Source organism: Anolis sagrei, chromosome 10 (assembly GCF_037176765.1).
Source record: "Anolis sagrei isolate rAnoSag1 chromosome 10, rAnoSag1.mat, whole genome shotgun sequence".
Classification (NCBI taxonomy): Eukaryota; Metazoa; Chordata; class Lepidosauria; order Squamata; family Dactyloidae; genus Anolis; species Anolis sagrei.
This window is the reverse complement of record NC_090030.1, coordinates 15,621,535-15,639,545: the sequence shown is the minus strand read 5'-3', so window position 1 is coordinate 15,639,545 and position 18,011 is coordinate 15,621,535. Positions and strand designations below refer to the sequence as shown.

At 40.6% G+C, this 18,011-nt stretch overlaps 1 protein-coding gene across 10 annotated transcripts in view; it reads left to right on the top strand.

The window, feature by feature from the left end:
- TENM1 (teneurin transmembrane protein 1) overlaps positions 1 to 18,011 on the top strand; it is a 453,498-nt gene that overhangs the window by 359,188 nt on the left and 76,299 nt on the right. For all 10 annotated transcript variants that reach the window (XM_067471568.1, XM_067471566.1, XM_067471567.1 and 7 more), the window contains 2 exons: positions 4,767 to 5,016; positions 7,605 to 7,625. In XM_067471568.1, coding sequence (XP_067327669.1) covers positions 4,767 to 5,016; positions 7,605 to 7,625 — 271 coding nt within the window. The remainder of the gene's footprint in view (positions 1 to 4,766; positions 5,017 to 7,604; positions 7,626 to 18,011) is intronic.

Below are 18,011 nucleotides of genomic sequence, written 5' to 3'. Positions count from 1 at the left end.
GGTCATTGCAGGATATGAACTCAGATATCACTGCGGAATTAAATGAGTTGGTATAGCCCATGGAAATCCAGGTAAATTGTCTCCTTATCATCATCACATTATAAAGAATGTCTCAATGGCTGAAAAATGCTTATGCAGGCAGTCCCCAAGTTATGAACAAAAGAGGTTCTGTAGATTTGTTCTCAGGTGGAATTAGCATGTAAGTCGGAACAGGTACATTTTGAAACTCCAAGCATGCATGGTGCATAGTTATATATAAGCTTTGGAAAGTGGAGGGAAGGGTGAATGCTAGGCATGGATAGAGTGACGTAGGATAACTCTTTGCTCGTAATAATTTCGTTAAAATTACCTTTTTGAAGCGATATTGAAGCTTTTTAAAAAATGGAAGTTCCTTTGCCCTTCCGAAGCTTTTTCCGCCATTTTTGTTACAACTCAGGAAGTGAGACGGAAATTGTTCAGTTTTTCCCCGCTTCTGGCCCCTGGCCTCGGCTCAAGCCAGAGAAGCCAGTTTTAAACTAGAGAAGGAAGGAATTTCCTCCACTTGCTTTTCCCCGCTTCTGGTCCCTGGCCTCGGCTCAAGCCAGAGAAGCCAGTTTTAAACCAGAGAAGGAAGGAATTTCCTCCACTTGCTTTTCCCCGCTTCTTGTCCATGGCCTCAGCTCAAGCCAGAGAAGCCAGTTTTAAACCAGAGAAGGAAGGAATTTCCTCTGCTTGCTTTTCCCCGCTTCTTGTCCATGGCCTCAGCTCAAGCCAAAGAAGCCAGTTTTAAACCAGAGAAGGAAGGAATTTCCTCTGCTTGCTTTTCCCCGCTTCTGGTCCCTGGCCTCGGCTCAAGCTAGAGAAGCCAGTTTTAAACCAGAGAAGGAAGGAATTTCCTCCACTTGCTTTTCCCCGCTTCTTGTCCATGGCCTCAGCTCAAGCCGAAGAAGCCAGTTTTAAACCAGAGAAGGAAGGAATTTCCTCCACTTGCTTTTCCCCACTTCTTGTCCATGGCCTCAGCTCAAGCCAAAGAAGCCAGTTTTAAACCAGAGAAGGAAGGAATTTCCTCTGCTTGCTTTTCCCCGCTTCTTGTCCATGGCCTCAGCTCAAGCCGAAGAAGCCAGTTTTAAACCAGAGAAGGAAGGAATTTCCTCCACTTGCTTTTCCCCACTTCTTGTCCATGGCCTCAGCTCAAGCCGAAGAAGCCAGTTTTAAACCAGAGAAGGAAGGAATTTCCTCTGCTTGCTTTTCCCCGCTTCTTGTCCATGGCCTCAGCTCAAGCCAGAGAAGCCAGTTTTAAACCAGAGAAGGAAGGAATTTCCTCCACTTGCTTTTCCCCGCTTCTTGTCCATGGCCTCAGCTCAAGCCAAAGAAGCCAGTTTTAAACCAGAGAAGGAAGAAATTTCCTCTGCTTGCTTTTCCCCAATTCTGGTCCCTGGCCTCAGCTCAAGCCAGAGAAGCCAGTTTTAAAGCCAGAGAAGCCAGTTTTAAAACAGAGAAGAAAGGAATTTCCTCCGCTTGCTTTTCCCTTCTTCTAGAGTAAAACAACTACTTTCAAAGTAAAGGCCACCCAATGAAACAGGAAATAACATTTTTCAACCATTAATGAAAGGATTCGTAAGTCTCGGAAGTTTCGAAAAGTTTTGAAAAAAAAATTCTGTGAAAATCAGAAGTGACTTTAGAATCAAACCACCAGTGCCCCCTACATCCGAAACAAGTTTTGAACCATTTTTTATCAACTAAGCCTACTGAAAATCCCTGTGGTGTTTGTTTTGCTGTCTGTGTCCCTATTCAAAAGACTTCACCTCACTTTCTGTCCCTGTGATGATTGGATTTTGAAAAAATTGGTTTGTTGTAGAAACAAGGATTGGCGATCCAGCTTCAGCTGAGATACCTTTTTCCCCTGATAACTCTTTCAGGAGTAACTTCCCCTTCCAAGTGGTAGATTTCTCTCACTTCCTGTTGTCTCAGTCCCATTTGTAACTTTGGGCCCTTCCACACAGCCCTATATCCCAGAATATCAAGGTAGAAAACCCCACATCATCTGAGTGTGGACTCACATAATCTAGTTCATAGCAGATATTGTGGGATTTTCTGCCTTGATATTCTAGGATATAGGGCCGTGTGGAAGGGCCCTATAAGTCACTTGAAAGTCGGATCTTTGTAACTCAGGGGCTACCTGTGTATGAGTATAAGTGGCCAGTAGTTAAGTGGGAATGGTTGGACATTACTGGTATTTTATTTGCTTTCTTTTTCCATCTATGGATTGCTACGGCTGGAAGCTTGTTTAGGCTGATTGCTAAAAACAAGAAAACTTTTGGAATTGCATCTCAAGAATATTTTGTTGCTTAACTGTGGGATACTTAGCAATAACAAGTCATTCTGCTGATGATTTCACAGCATGAGAAAATGAAGTTACCAAGGAGATCCAATGTTAGTATCTCTCTGCCTTGGAATGAAAAGGCTTAATGTTCAAAGCAACAATACCAGTACTTTAATAAAAAAAGAACGTTATGTGAGAAAGATGTTTTCTAGTTTATTCCCTCTCCCACAGGTTAGGAAGGAGACAAAAGTTGTTTGATAACAATTCTTCCCCTCAGGCATCATCTGAGGCATCATTATTTCAATGCAGCATCAAACAGCATTCATTCCACTTTATATATATAGTTTATAGTGCAATTTAATATTTTTCCCCCCTCTGAAAAATACTCAAAACTTTTCAGTAGTTTTCTGTAATGGACACCCACTTCCACCCTTCTTTTGAGATAGACCAGTCTGGAGCCCATCTTGATTGTTATTTACATGCTAGTTACTTCTAAGGTAAAAGTTTTCCCCTGACATTAAGTCTAGTTGTATCTGACTCTGGGGGGTGGTGCTCATCTCCATTTCTAACCCAAAGAGCCATTGTTGTCTGTAGACACCTCCAAGGCCATGTGGCCGGCATGACTGCATGGCGCACCCTTACCTTTCCGCCATAACGGTACCTATTGATCTACTCACATTTGCATGTTTTCCAACTGCTAGGTTGGCAGAAGCTGGGGCTAACAGTGGAAACTCACCCCGCTCCCCAGATTCAAACCTGTGACCTTTCAGTCAACAAGTTCAGCAGCTCAGCGGTTTAACCCACAGTGCCACCGGGGTTACTTCTGCCCCTACCATGTTCATTGCCATAACTTTGGACATGCCAAACTGAGATATTTACTAATAGGGAAGCATAGCCCTTTCCCTAAGCTTCCTTTTCCTTCTCACAGTTTCTAGCCAAAACTAAAACAAAGTCACTGAATCAGTTTCCAGATTGTCAATCAACACTTTAGTAAAAACCATGGAGCCAGTGTGCTTACTCTGTTTGGAACAAGCAACTGAATTTGAACTGGGATGGAAATGATGTAACCTGCAGGTGATGCTGGACTACAACTCCCAGCTTTCCTCCCAATCAGCTATAATGCTTTTGGGATTTTCAGACTGGCAACAATAGCAGGGACATGGAGTCCAGCAAATCAGAAGACCTGGATAGTTCCAGTTCTGGCTTAAGTTAGTTGTTCTTGCTGTTGTGTACCTTCAGGTTGTTTCCTACTTCACCAAAAAGATTTTTGAGTTAATTGCTAGTCTTAACTAGAGCAGGCAAACTAAATCAATGGGATTGACAAAAATATTGATTGCCATTCGAGAATTGAGTCAATGGAGCTATGCTAGTGGGGACAAGTGGTTAAATTTAGCCCCTGATCTTTTTGTAATAGCCCCCACTCCTCTTAATCTACTTATAGTATCACCATTCTAACACTGAAGGCTTTGGGTTGTTGTAGGTGTTTTGTGAGGTCACAATCTCTGAAGATGCCTGCCATAGATGCAGGCGAAAACATCAGGAGACAATGCTTCTAGAACATGGCCATGCAGCCCGAAAAACCTACAACAATCCAGTGATTCCAGCCATGAAATCCTTTGACAATACACTGAAGGCTTTGAGACCAAAATGTGCAGAGGACAGATGAAGGGCAAAAGTGTTGTTTGTGGAACTTGGTCTACTTGTGATGATTTTGTACTCACTGATAACCCTTTACCTGGAACAGTGCCCCCAATGTTGAGTTATCCAGATGTTTTGAACTTCAACTACCAGAATTTCTAATCATTGGTCATGTTGACTAGGTCATCCGGAAGCTGACATCAAAAACATCTGGAGGCCCAATGGTTGAGAGCCACTAACCTATAAGGAAATCTCAATCAGAGAAAGATCTTCTAAAGCCCTTATATCCCAGGATCTGATCCCAGGTTATCTGCTTTGGACTGGATTATATGAGTCTCCACTGTCAATTAATCTGAGATAAAAAGATAATCTGGGATCAGATCCTGGAATATAGGGTAGTTTAGAGGGGCCCTAAATTAGAGGAATGGGAAAGGCCCCATCTATACTGCCATATAATGTAATTTGAAATGGCATTATATAGTGAGTATAGACTTATACAATGCCATTCAACTGTGTTATATGACTCTACACTGACTATTTTAAAAGAAACTGCATTGTATTATATGGCAGTGTAGATTAGACCCTTGTGGGCACTCATGTTCCCTAGCTTTGGGGAACTACTTGTATTCCTGCAAGGAAGAGAGTTGGATTGGATGGTTTTTGTGGTCTCTTCCAACTTCAACTTGGGAATCCTCTTCAATTTAGAGATGGGGCTTTCCAGTGAGGATTCACCTACCAGCAGGATGGAAATAGGACCAGGCCAAATGCTATACACAAGTATATGCACTTATTTTGTTTGCATGTTGTTATTTCCTTTTCCACCAAGGTATCGTGCACAAAGGAAATGGAGAAAATATATTCATCTCCCAGCAGCCACCAGTAATCTCCACGGTCATGGGCAATGGGCACCAGAGAAGTGTCTCTTGTGCCAGCTGCAATGGCCCATCCCACACCAGCAAACTCTTTGCGCCCGTCGCCATGGCTTCTGGTACCGACGGCAGCATATATATTGGAGACTTCAATTTTGTCCGGCGCCTTCTTCCTTCAGGAAATTCTATCAGCATCCTAGAACTAAGGTAGGAAAGTTTGGAGAGCTTCAAAACCAATTAGATAAGAAAATGTCATTTTTCCTTCTGCATTTCAGGTGACATTCCCATAATCTTGCATAATGATAATAGTGGCCCTTCACAGGGCAAATTTCTCATTCAGGGAAGGATATTGAGACAATGTGTTGTTGAAGGCTTTCATGGCTGGAATCACTGAGTTGCTGTGAGTTTTCCAGGCTGTATGGCCATGTTCCTCTAGCATTCTTTCCTGAAATTTTGCCGACATCTATGGCAGACATCCTCAGAGGTTGTGAGGTTCAGGACACTAAATAAAGTGTCAAACTAAAAAAACAGGGGAATTCCAGACAAGAATAAATCATGGCCAGCTAACACCTTCCAACAAAGGATCCCCCAGACAGCAATCAGTCAAGCTGTGAAGCTACAAGACCATTAAATGCTAATCAAGGTAGCAAGCTGCAGCATTTACACTTGCCTCCAACAGACAAGAGATCTTTCTCCTGTCCTGGATATTATTCCATAGAGATATAAACTTAATTTTCCTAGTTTCCAACAGATCTCACAACCTCTGAGGATGCCTGCTAGAGATGTGGGCAAAACGTCAGGAGAGCATGCTTCTGGAACATGGCCATATAGATGGGAAAACTCACAGCAACCCAGATATTTATTTGTTTGTTTATTTACAAAGTTTATATGCCGTCCTTCTCAGAGCAGCTTACAAGATATATATAATACAATATATTATTAGCACAGTACAGTATCAGTATTATATATTACTATATTGTACTATACCATTATATTGTAATATTATTAGTAATATTACATGTAATATAATATATATAATTATAATATCATATTATTATTATTATTAGTAGTAGTAGTAGTAGTAGTAGTAGTATTGAGACATTTGCTTCCATTCTCCTGCCTTCCTATCAACCAGACATCATAGGCTATTAGAGAACAATAGGTTTAGCAAAGCATGATCATCCAACACTTGTTAGCTATACATTCAATTCTGTCTTCTCCGTAAGCACACTATTCTAGGTTATGAAAGTGTGCGCTGAATCTACATTGTGTCCAATTAGCCATTTAAAATGCTGGTTGTTAATTATGATGGTTTGGAGGGCAAAAACAATGTTTCCTTTGATGCTTTGCCAATGAGAATGATATCATAGCTAAACTCTGGAGCCCGAGGAACCGTGTAACCGATCGCTGTTAATGCATACAGTCTTAAAATCATTTTTGCATACGGCCGTGAAGTTAGAAATAAATTGTTTCTTGAGGTTTACAGAACATTAAATATAGAAAAAAATGGAAGCTCAACCAACATTTGACTGTTCACAAATGACTCATATAGATTATTTTTTTTAATTAAAAAAAACATAGATTGTGGAATCTGGAAACTAAATTGATGGGATTTGCAAGCCAACATCTAGAGCAGGCATGGGCAAACTTCAGCCCTCCGAGTGTTTTGGACTTCAACTCCCACTGTGCTGGCATGGAAGTGCCAGGAGATTTGAACCTTTTTTTCTTGCACTGCTAGTTTGTATGCATTTTTTAAGCCATGCTTTTTGCAATCAGGTCGCTTCCCCAAGTTGCAGTCATAGGGCCAGCAACCTGGCAATCATCGTTAGAGTCTTTAGACCCACCCTTTTCCCAGGGTTTTGGAGACAAAGGAGGACTTTTGTTCAGTCTCACTGTTTGGAGCCTAACAGCAGGACGTGTGGGTTTCTCTATCCCACCTGCACAAAGGCTTCACTACTCACAGCTCTGCTGGGGGAATAAAGGAATAGTTCCACAGCTTTTGCTGGGGGAATACAGCCAGCCCTTGCTGGAGCAACAAGACAGTTCCTACCTCCTTCGTGAAGTAATCTAAAGGACACCTTGCAGCTTGGCAGATCTACAGAAATCTTGTCTGGTAAGGGACCACTCAGGCTATCCATAAAGTAGCTTGGAGCCGGGGGTAGGTAAAGAAAGATTGCCCAAAAAGGGGTCAAAAGATTTCCCTAAGGAAGAAAGAAACAGTTTACAACCAGTTGCCTGCCCCTTGTTGGCAGATTGAGAAAACTACCAGTTTTCCAAGGTTATAAAGCATTTAATTCATTTGTTTGAATATTTAAGTCCAAATAAAGAACTTTGTTGAATTTATTTTGGACCTCAATAGAACTTTGTGTTGGGAAATCTAAGGGGCCCTTCAGCTGAGGCACCCCGGCGTCCTGTTGGGCATACAGAAGGGACGTCCTGTAAACAAACATTATTTCAGACCTAGTGTGTGACAGCACACCCACTATTCCTAACAGCCTCAGGCCCTTTTCTTTTTCCCCTAAGCGACTGAGGGGAAAAAGGAAGGGGCCTGAGGCTGTTAGGAATTGTGGGAGTTGAAGTCCAAAACACCCGGAGAGCTGAAATTTGCCCATGACTGCTCTAGAGGATTATATTTTAACTAAATTCTAAATAAATGCTACTATAGGCAGCACTGCTTTTACTTCCTAGTGATATCTTTACTGTGTTAATCAGTACTAACCACTTTGATTCTTTCTTTCTTTCTTTCTTTCTTTCTTTCTTTCTAATGTGGTCCTCAAATGGATCTGCCATTTAAGGAACAGAGATACAAGGCACAGGTAAGACAACTGTGGATAGTGATGACATATGGTATGAGTTACAGAAATGATTATATACAAGGTCCATTTGGACAAGCCACATATTTAGCATTTAAGAATCATCTCGCAGAACGTTTTGCCATTGCCACAAATTACCACTCCCAGCTTTGATTCAGGGGCCCTTCTGGTTGAAAGGGTGAAGACCTATCTATCTATCTATATATAAATGCTCTGTGCGTAATGAGTACCCTGAAAACAAAAGAACCAATGAATGAAATCACACCAAATTTGGCAACAAAATGTCTCACAACACAAGGAGTGACCATCACTCAAAAAATTATGATTTTGTCATTTGGGAGTTGTAGTTGCTGGGATTTATAATTCACTTATAATCAAAGAGCATTCTGGACTCCACCAACAATGGAATTGAACCAAACTTGGCACACAGGACTCCCCTGACCAACAGAAAACACTAGAAGGGTTTGGTGGGCATTGACCTTGAGTTTTGGAGTTGTAGTTCACCTACATCTAGAAAGCACTGTGGACTCAAACAATGATGGATCTGGACCAAACTTGGCACGAATACTTAATATGCCCAAATATAAACACAGAGGGAGTTTGGGGAAAATAGACCTTGAGATTTGGGAGTTGTAGTTACTGGGATTTATAGTTCACCTACAATCAAGGAGCATTCTGAATACCAACAACAACAGATTTGGGGCAAACTTCCCACACAGAATCCTCGTGACCAACAGAAAATTCTGTGTTTTCTTGTGGTCTTTGGTGACTCTTCTGACACCCCCCTGGTGACCTCCCCGGGTCTTGACTTCCCAGGTTGAGAAATGCTGCCTTAAGGCCATCTAGTTCAATTCTCTTCACCAGGGCAAGAAAACATAATTAAAGCCCTCCTGACAAAGGGCCATCCAGCCATTTGCACACACACATATATGTATATGACAGATGCAGAATCAAAAATTTGAAAGGGACCCCTGAAGAAGGACAATGATATGTTGCATGTTCCAGAGTAGGCAAACCAGACACTCTCCACATCAACACTGACAAAGAAACAGCAAGAAACACTGTTTACCCACAAGCAGGAAGACATTACATAGATTAGAAACCAACACCTTCTCATTACTTTGTTTTCCAGATCACCAGACTGGGCCACAGCAACACATGGCAGGGGACCACTAGTATAATCTAAAACAGATTATTTGGATTCAGAAACTGGATTATATAGCAGTGTAGATCCAGCCAAAATTTCCCATGGTCACTGTATGGCTTTCCATGGCTAAGCAGGGATTAAAAACCCTGATCTCCCATTCTAAAACCACTATATCAGGCTGATTCTCATGTAAAGTATAATTGTGTGCTATACTTTTAACAAAGCATGTCATTTAGCCCCTTGCTTAAGCAGCTGACCTCTCCAAACATAGTGTGCCTTACCTGTCCTATTCCTTTGTTTACATTCTCTCTATCCCTACATCCTGGCTTTCAGACTTCTTCCCTTCTTCCACTCTTCCTCCTCCGCTTGTCCAAAAAAACATGACCAGTCCCTGAACTACACTCGGCTAGCTTGTAACCAATTCCTTCAAAGGGGCTCAGTGTCAATGAGGGATAATAGACCCCTTGTAATATCCGTCTCTAATTAGCAAGCTCATTATCTTGCAAGCGCCTTCTAATCACTCTTCATTATGGAAGTTCAAGGTTCTCCCTGACCCTCTATTAGAACTTCCTTGGCAACTGAAGTACAGACTGATGAAAATAGGTGCAGTACAACTGGAGAAGTAGTGGCCAAAATAAGTCTTCTTGCAAAAATAATCATGGTAACAAGAAACTTTCACAGAAAACCTCCACACATAGATAGATCTATATAAATAAAAATGTAATATTCATTTGTGATACCATCAGAACTCAAAAACCACTGGGGGAATTGACACCAAATTTGGACACAAGACACCTAACAACCCAATGTATGTCCTCCATTCAAAAAAATTGATTTTGTCATTTGGGAATTGTTGTTGCTGAGATTTATAGTTTACCTACAATCAAAGAGTATTCTGAACTCCACCAGTGATGGAATTGGGCCAAATTTAGCACACAGGGCTCCCATGACCAACAGAAAAAACTGGAAGGGTTTGGTGGACATTGACCTTGAGTTTGGGAATTGTAGTTCACCCACATCCAGAGAGCACTGTGGACTCAAACAATGAAGGATCTCGACCAAACTTGGCACGAATATTCCATATGCCCAATTATGAACACAGATGGAGTTTGGAAGAAATAGACCTTGACATTTGGGATTTGTAGTTACTGGGATTTATAGTTTACTTACAATCAAAGAGCATTCTAAACTCCACCAATGATGGATTTGAACCAAACATGGCATACAGGACTTCCATGACTAACAGAACACACTGGAAGGGTTTGGTGGGCATTGACCTTGAGCTTGGGAGTTGTAGTTCACCTACATCCAGAGAGCACTGTGGACTCAAACAATGATGGATCTGGACCAAACTTGACACAAAAATTCCATATGCCTAAATATGAATACAGATGGAGTTTGGAGGAAATAGACCTTGACATTTGGGATTTGTAGTTACTGGGATTTATAGCTCACATAAATCAAGGAGCATTATGAAGCCCACCAATGACAGAATTGGGGCAAACTTCCCACACAGAACCCCCATGACCAATAGAAAATACTTAAGGCCATCCAGTCCAACTCTCTTCACCAGGGCAAGAAAATGTAATCAGAGCCCTCCTGACAAAGAGCCATCCAATCATAAATATAGATAGATAGATATGATTCTCTCTCACACACACAGATATAGTATCATAGATTTGAAAGAGACCCTTAAAGAAGGACTATGATATGTTGCATATTCCAGAGTAGGCAAACCAGACACTCTCCACATCAACACTGACAAAGAAACAACAAGAAATACTGTTTACTCACAAGCATAAAGGAATTACATATATTAGAAATCAACACATTCTCATTACTTTATTTTCCAGATCATTAGACTGGGCCACAGCAACGCGTGGCAGGGTCAGCTAGTAACTACATAAAAACTCCAACCATCACCCAAGTCAAAAAAGAAACACAAATAAATCCCTGGCAGACCATGCAAAAGAGTGCAGTTTGACCCCACTTTAATTGCCATGGTTCAAAGCTATGGGATTCTGGGAGTTGTAGTTTTACAAGTGAAAATAGTCTTTTCTTTCAAAGACAGCCACGGCATCCTTACCCGGCCACCTCACAATCAGCAAAAGAAAGAAAGCTCCCCTTGGCATCAAAGAGATTTTGGTCCTAATTAACTAATTAGCTAATTAACCAGCCCTAATTAATTTCTTGGGGCGGGGAGCAATTTTCTATTTGAATCATGGCTGAGGAATGGGAGGCTATTGGATCCTTCCTTATCTAACAGTGGTCTCAATGCAAATTTCGGGGAGTGAATATTCTTTGAATTATATTTTTAAATCCCTTAATTAAAGTAATTAATTAAAGTAATTAGAGTAATTGCAGCCACACAATTAAAACCAGTGGGTAATTACCTCTTGAGTGGAATACAAGAGTTAACGCTACCAAATCCTGGCAGAAAAGTCTTAGCGAGTAGTTCTTTCCCATTGGTCCTCAAGATGTTTGGGAATTAAAATCCCCAGAATTGCTCTCCATTCAGTGTGACAGCGGGGCTTCCTAAGTGTGCATCTACACTATAGAATGAATGTAGTTTATCTTGGCTTAGCAGATTTGGCCACACAGTTAGTAGGTTAGGTTTTGCCCCTCACGAGCTAACAAATTTTGGGGCAAAGGTATGCTCAATTGTATACCAAAGAGCTCTAGACATTGCTGCACAAAATGATCTAATGAACATAGCGCAAGCTAGAGCCACTCCATACCTGGCCAAATTTAAATGTAATGTGGGCATGGAACATTACCTCTCTTGTATACTTCCACTTTATATTAGAAAATTTTTTACCCGGGCTAGATTTGAGCAGCTCGACATTAAGTCCAAGTTGGGACGACATCAGAATATTCCCTACACGAGGAGAACCTGTGGGTGTCGTGAGGTAGATGCAGAAGTGGAGGACTCAGAACATTTTTTCTTAAAATGTCCCTACTACAACAGGATCCGGTCTTACTACCTAGAGCCTCTGCTGGAGAATCATACTTATTCAGAGAATAAGGAGAAATTGCACATCCTCCTTCAGGGCTCAGATAAAAACTCTATTTTAAAATTGACCCTTTTTATCCAAAAAGCGCTGGCCATCCGTGAGAAGATGGAAGCAGAGAGAGGCGACCTTGCTGCCATCAACAAAACTCAAACTTAAAAACTTAATATGGACACGCCACTAGTTTTACCTACCCATGCCCCCCACTCTAACCCTATTTTAAGGAATTAAACAATTTTAATCTTTTAACCTTTTTATCTCGTAGTTGCTCAATTATTTAGGAGTGGGTTGACAGGCCAGTAGGCCATGATGCCTCGTATTCATATATGGTTTTACTGTATGTGTATGTTTTGTATGTTTTGATATGGTCAAAATTGACTAATCAATAAAGAATTGTATTGTATTGTATTATTGAATGTAGTTTGACACCACTTTAACTGATAACCTAATAGAATATTAGGTTCACTGCTCACCTTAAATAAGCACCACTAGAAGGTCTTAACTATGATAATACTATAGAATCTTGAGAGTTGTAGTTTAACATGTTCCTTAGCCTTTCTCTGTCAAAGAGGGCTGATGCCTCACCAGTCTTTAGATTCCATAGCATTGTGGCAAAGCAGTTAAAGCAGTGTCAAACTGCATTTTTTCTAGTGTAGATGCAACCTTAGAGTTGGTCTAAAGCTGTGGTTCCCAACCTTTTTTTTTTAACCAGGGACCACTTGACCAGGGACCACTTTGGCCAGGGAGAACTCTCCAACATTAGTACCGAAAGGGTTACAAATTAGTTTTTGATCAACTTTAGATTCGGTTTGGTTATTTGGGGTGCTGATTCAGAAAATTGTATTGGATAGACCACATCAGCTCTAGTTTCTGATTCAGAACATATGCCATTCAGTAGTCACCATCTGCTTGCCCACAGAAAACCATACTTAATAATCTAGAGCTGATGTAGTCCTATCCAATGCAATTTTCTGAATCAGCACCACAAATAACCCCAGGAACAGGTGTAAAAACAAAGACACCAAGGAAAAATTGTTTTGGTTGGGCTGTGTTATTATTTGTGGATTTCGTTAATGCTGGTGTTAAAAAAAGAAGGGGAGGGGTCTGAGGTTGAAAAAAATACAAAAAGCGAAGCACAAGACCCAAGAAAATGTTCCTAATGATAATAATTGCAATAACAACAACAATAACAACTTTGGGGGACTAAAAAGGATCTTACAAAGGGCTGCTTTCCCATTACAACTGATGTGTGAAAATGGGAGATAATAATAATAATAATAATAATAATAATAATAATAATAACAACAACAACAACATCAACTACTACTACTACCCTGTAGCCCAAATGATTCACTGGAACTTCTGTCACAAGTACCACCTGCCAGCAGTAAAGAATTGGTGGGATCAAAAACCTGCAAAGGTAGTGGAAAAAGAACACACAAAAATACTGTGGGACTTTTGAATCCAGACTGACAAAGTTTTGAAACACAATACACCAGACGTCACGATTGTGGAAAAGAAAAAAGTCTGGATTATTAATATCGCCATACCAGGTGACAACCACAATGAGGAAAAACAACAGGAAAAACTCAGCCGCTATCAAGACCTCAAAATCAAACTGTAAAGGCTCTGGCATAAACCAGTACAGGTGGTCCCAGTGGTCATTGGCGTACTGGGTGCCGTGCCAAAAGATCTCAACCGGCATTTGGAAACAATAAACATCGACAAAATCGCAATCTGTCAACTGCAAAAGGCCACCTTACTTGGATCTGCACGCATCATTCGAAAATACATCACACAGTTCTAGACGCTTGGGAAGTGTTTGACTTGTGATTTTTTGATACGAAATCCGTCATATAGATCTCATATGCTGTGACATACTGTGCTTTTGTGGCAGTAAAATAATAACAACAACTTTGGGGGACTGAACAAGGTCTTACAAAGGGCTGCTTTCCCATTACAACTGATGTGTGCAAATGGGAGCTAACAACAACACCAACTACTACTACTACTACTACTTTGGGGGACTCTCCTCTCTCTTGCTCTCCTCCAATGGCACTGGAAAAGCCTCCTTCCTTCCTTCTCTCCCTCTCCTTCTCTCTCTCTCTCACTCTCCTCCAGCGGTGACACACACCCCCGGCTGTGGACTTTATTTTAGGTCTTGTGGTTCCCAATCCATGGCCCATGGATTGGGAACCACTGGTCTAAAGGCTCAAGATGCTATCATTGTCATGCAGTTGGAACATAAAATTATTTTGACTGTCGAATCAAAGTTTATTTTAGCTAGAGATACTATCCTTGTAGATATTCTTGAAGAAAGGAACATGACACATCCTTTGGGTCACACACTGATCCAAGATGTATTTTGCAAAACCCAACATAGAATTGGATGGTTCCCAGGAAGACTTGGGGGCTCTTCCACTACGACCTTGAGTTAAACGCCTGGAAATGCTGACCAGCAGAAAGCCACTCTTCAGGCTGCTTCCTCAAGAACCTGTTTATTATTGGCTAATGATTATTCTGGGGTTGTTTTCTTGTTTCTTGCAAGCTCATTTCTCTGCAATAAAGCTGACCAAGCTTTCTCCAAACCACCACAAATTATTGCTGGTTTATTCCATCTCCGTATGCATTTGCCGAGGCCATTTGGCTGTGTTTCAAGCAGCCTCGAGGACCCTAGACAAAGAGAATGTGTTGTCTTTTTTTGACAATGCATCGTTCTAAATAAACTTCACAAAAATAGCTAGGGGTCATTATTTTACCTGTTGAGAGTGAAGAAAGTAGTGAGATGTATAATGGACTGTTTTAACTGTTTATAATTGCTGTTTTGTTGTTGCTGCTGCTGTGGTTGTTGTTGTTGTGTGCCTCTTAAGTCATTTTGTACTTATCACACACTAAGGTGAGAGCATGGGATTTTCTTAGATGTCTCACTTAAGGTCTTCCAGTAGGTTTCCATGGCTGATTAGGAATAGTATACAATAAACAATGGTTGAATGAAAAGTAATGCCTCCACCTTCGTAACTCCTCAACAGATGGCAGTACTGGTAAGCGGCAGGTACTGGCTTGTTCAGTAGACTCTCCTCTACAGTTCCATTTTGGCGGGAAGCCTTAGCATTGAACGGTTGTGTTGTTAAAGTGCGAAGTATGGAACCCTGCGCAGACGGTCAGTCAATGTGACTTAAGCAATGTGCAGTCATTGAATTCTTGATAGCAGAAGGTGTCACCCCAAAGGAGATTCATCAGAGAATGCAAGCGGTTTAGGTGATTGTGTTGATATGAGTACTGCGTATCATTGGGCAAATAAGTTTAAAGATGTTGAGGTGGGAACATCAGACTTGCATGACAAACAAAGAGTTGGACATCCTGTGACAGCAACCACCAAGTTTCACAAGCAAAAGGTTCACAGGTTGATTCACGACAATCGTCATATCACTCAGAGGGAGATTTCAAGCATAATCGACATTTCACAAGAACATGTGGGTCATATTATTGCTTTGCTTGGCTATTGGAAGATCTGTGCATGATGGTTACATTGAGAGAACTATGAGATGCTGGTTGCGGAAACAGAATGTCGACTTCTTCTGTGACAGCTTCAGAAAACTTGCACATCATTGGTAGAAATGTATCCAATTGTCTGGAGATTATGTGGGAAAGTGAATAGTGGAAGTTAAAGTTGACTATCGTAATATCTGTGCACAGTGGGTACCCAGGATGAGAGAACTGTGAGATGCTGGTTGTGGAAACAGAGTATTGACTTCTTCCATGAGGGCTTCAGAAAACCTGTTCATTGTTGGCAGGAATGTATCCAATTGTCTGATGATTATGTGGAAAAGTGAATAATGGTAATGTATTGTCAAAGGCTTTCATGGCCGGAATCACTGGGTTGTTGTAGGTTTTTTCGGGCTATATGGCCATGGTCTAGAGGCAGTTAAAGAGCACATTCTAAGGATTATTTCTGTGTTTGATTTATTAAAATATTCCCATCCAAACCCAAGTAACGAAGGTGGAGGCATTACTTTTCATTCAACCCTCGTATATGGTTACCCAAGTATAAATATTCCACGCAAATAATAGCAATGTACTGTATATGAGAAAAGCAAAAGCAGAAGATTTTGTTTGAATTTGTTTTGGTTTGTTTTTTTTCAGATATGAGAGGTATAGTTTGTTGAGTGAGGCCCTCCAAGGTCTAGCGTAAGATGCACGTAGCCCTTGGATCTTGGGTACTTGCCCATTCCTATTTTAATGGTCGGAAGAAGCTTTTTTCAAGGGGAAATTCACCTTCATAGCCAAGCCAATGTGTTTATCTTCCCAATAAGTCACTTCAGAGTGTGAATAATGGCACACTAGTTCAGATCTCATTATTGTGATGATTCTTGGTCGTCCACAGCTGCCTTATTGGCAAAACATTAAGCCTGAAATAATCATCAGTGTCTTACAGAAGAACATTGCCTCCGTAATTCTTCTGTGTCCACCTAGAATGCTTCGTTGTGCAGTGGATTGCCACTTCTATATAACTGGGGGTTTTATTTTGAATTGTTAACACTTGATGGTTGGCGTGAAAAAGCACCACACCAGCTGAATTGCCAAGGCAAAGAAACATTTTTCAATTCCAGAAGAAAGACAGACTGCTGAGCAGAATTATTAGTGTCAGCTGTCCACATTCACTGGGGTTGTGAGTTTAGGGTCCCCATTGTTGGAAATCGCAACCTTCTACAATTATTTATGAATTTATTTAAAGCATTTATATTCCTCCCTTCTCATTCTGAAGGGGACTCAAGGCAGAGCACAACATATAAACGGCAAACATTCAGTGCTGGGACATAAATAGATTATACACACACACAAACATTAAAATTACTAAAATCATTTATCTCAACATTAAAATCTATTATTTTATCTACTGCCTCCTATACTACTGCCTCCTATACTAGTTATTTGTTATGTATATAATTCAAATTGTTTACTATATGTTCCGTCTCCCAGGAGCCTGGTTTGCTTTACCTTACAGTTGCTTGAAGTTGCTTTCCCTTGCAATTTTCCCAGGAATGCTACAGCTTTGCAGAGCCCTAAAAGTTAACAATTTCAGAGGCTAGAAAGCCAGTCTGCAAACCTTTTGCAGCTACTAGCTTAGAAGGTATCTTTTTGGGTTTAGAGACCGCCCTTTTTCCCAGGGAAGGGATCTCCATTTTGGAATCTCCCCTGCCATTTTAGTTTAGAGAAGGAACTTCAGATGTGCTGGTGGTTAGTCAGGGTAGCTCTGGGGAAATCATTGTGAGTACAATTGAGATTAAGATATTATAGATAGATATTGAAGATTGAGATATAGAAAAGCTTATTGAGATATTATAGATAGAGATTGAGAAGCTATAGATAGAGAAGCCTATTGAGAAATTGAATTATATAGATATATATAGAGAGAGACTTCATTGCTTTATCTCCAGAACTAACCTTGAGCTATAGATAGGGGAAAAAACTGCTTTTTTCTAACAGTAACAGCTTAGGGTTAGGGTGAAAAGATTCCAGGATCTTCTCTGCCTTCTGGGGAAAAGTTAACTCAGTGACTGGAGGAGAAGGGAAAGAAAGAATTTCTCTGTGGTTTCATCTATTGACTGTTCTGTTCGTAATTTTGATGAACTGTGCCAAGTCTGCAAAGACTTTGAAGAATAAATATCCCTTTTTTTGATGTCCAAAAGCCTGTAATAGCCTCAGTTGCTGAATATCTCAAACTTCTTAAGAAAGACATCCACAGTTCACTCAGACATAGAGTGCAGTGCATCTTAGTTTTATTTTTATAGCGTCTGAGTGTAATGGTACACTATATTATATGTGTGTGTGTTGGTATGCAGTTTTACTTAACTCTGTGTTGTAGGATGAACTGCAGACCATGTGACCAAATCTGGGACTGTTCTGATCTCAGACTCCATTTTAGAAACAATATTTTTTTAGAAGTCAGTAGAAACAGAATGCTTTAGAGAACAGACTTCATTAGACTCTCAAACTGGAGAGATACTTAGGACTTAGGACTGTTAAGATTCAAAGAAAGATGTCCTGTGTTATCTGTATAGAGAAACTACTTCAAATCTATCTGTAACTAGACTGATAAGCAATATACTTATATGCTGAATACATGAAGTTTGTAAGTAAATCAACTATGTTACTTTTAAAGAAGACTACTTATTTTTGTCTCTTGAGAGCATGATTTAAACCAAGATGTTTTAAGGGAGAGTAGATGTT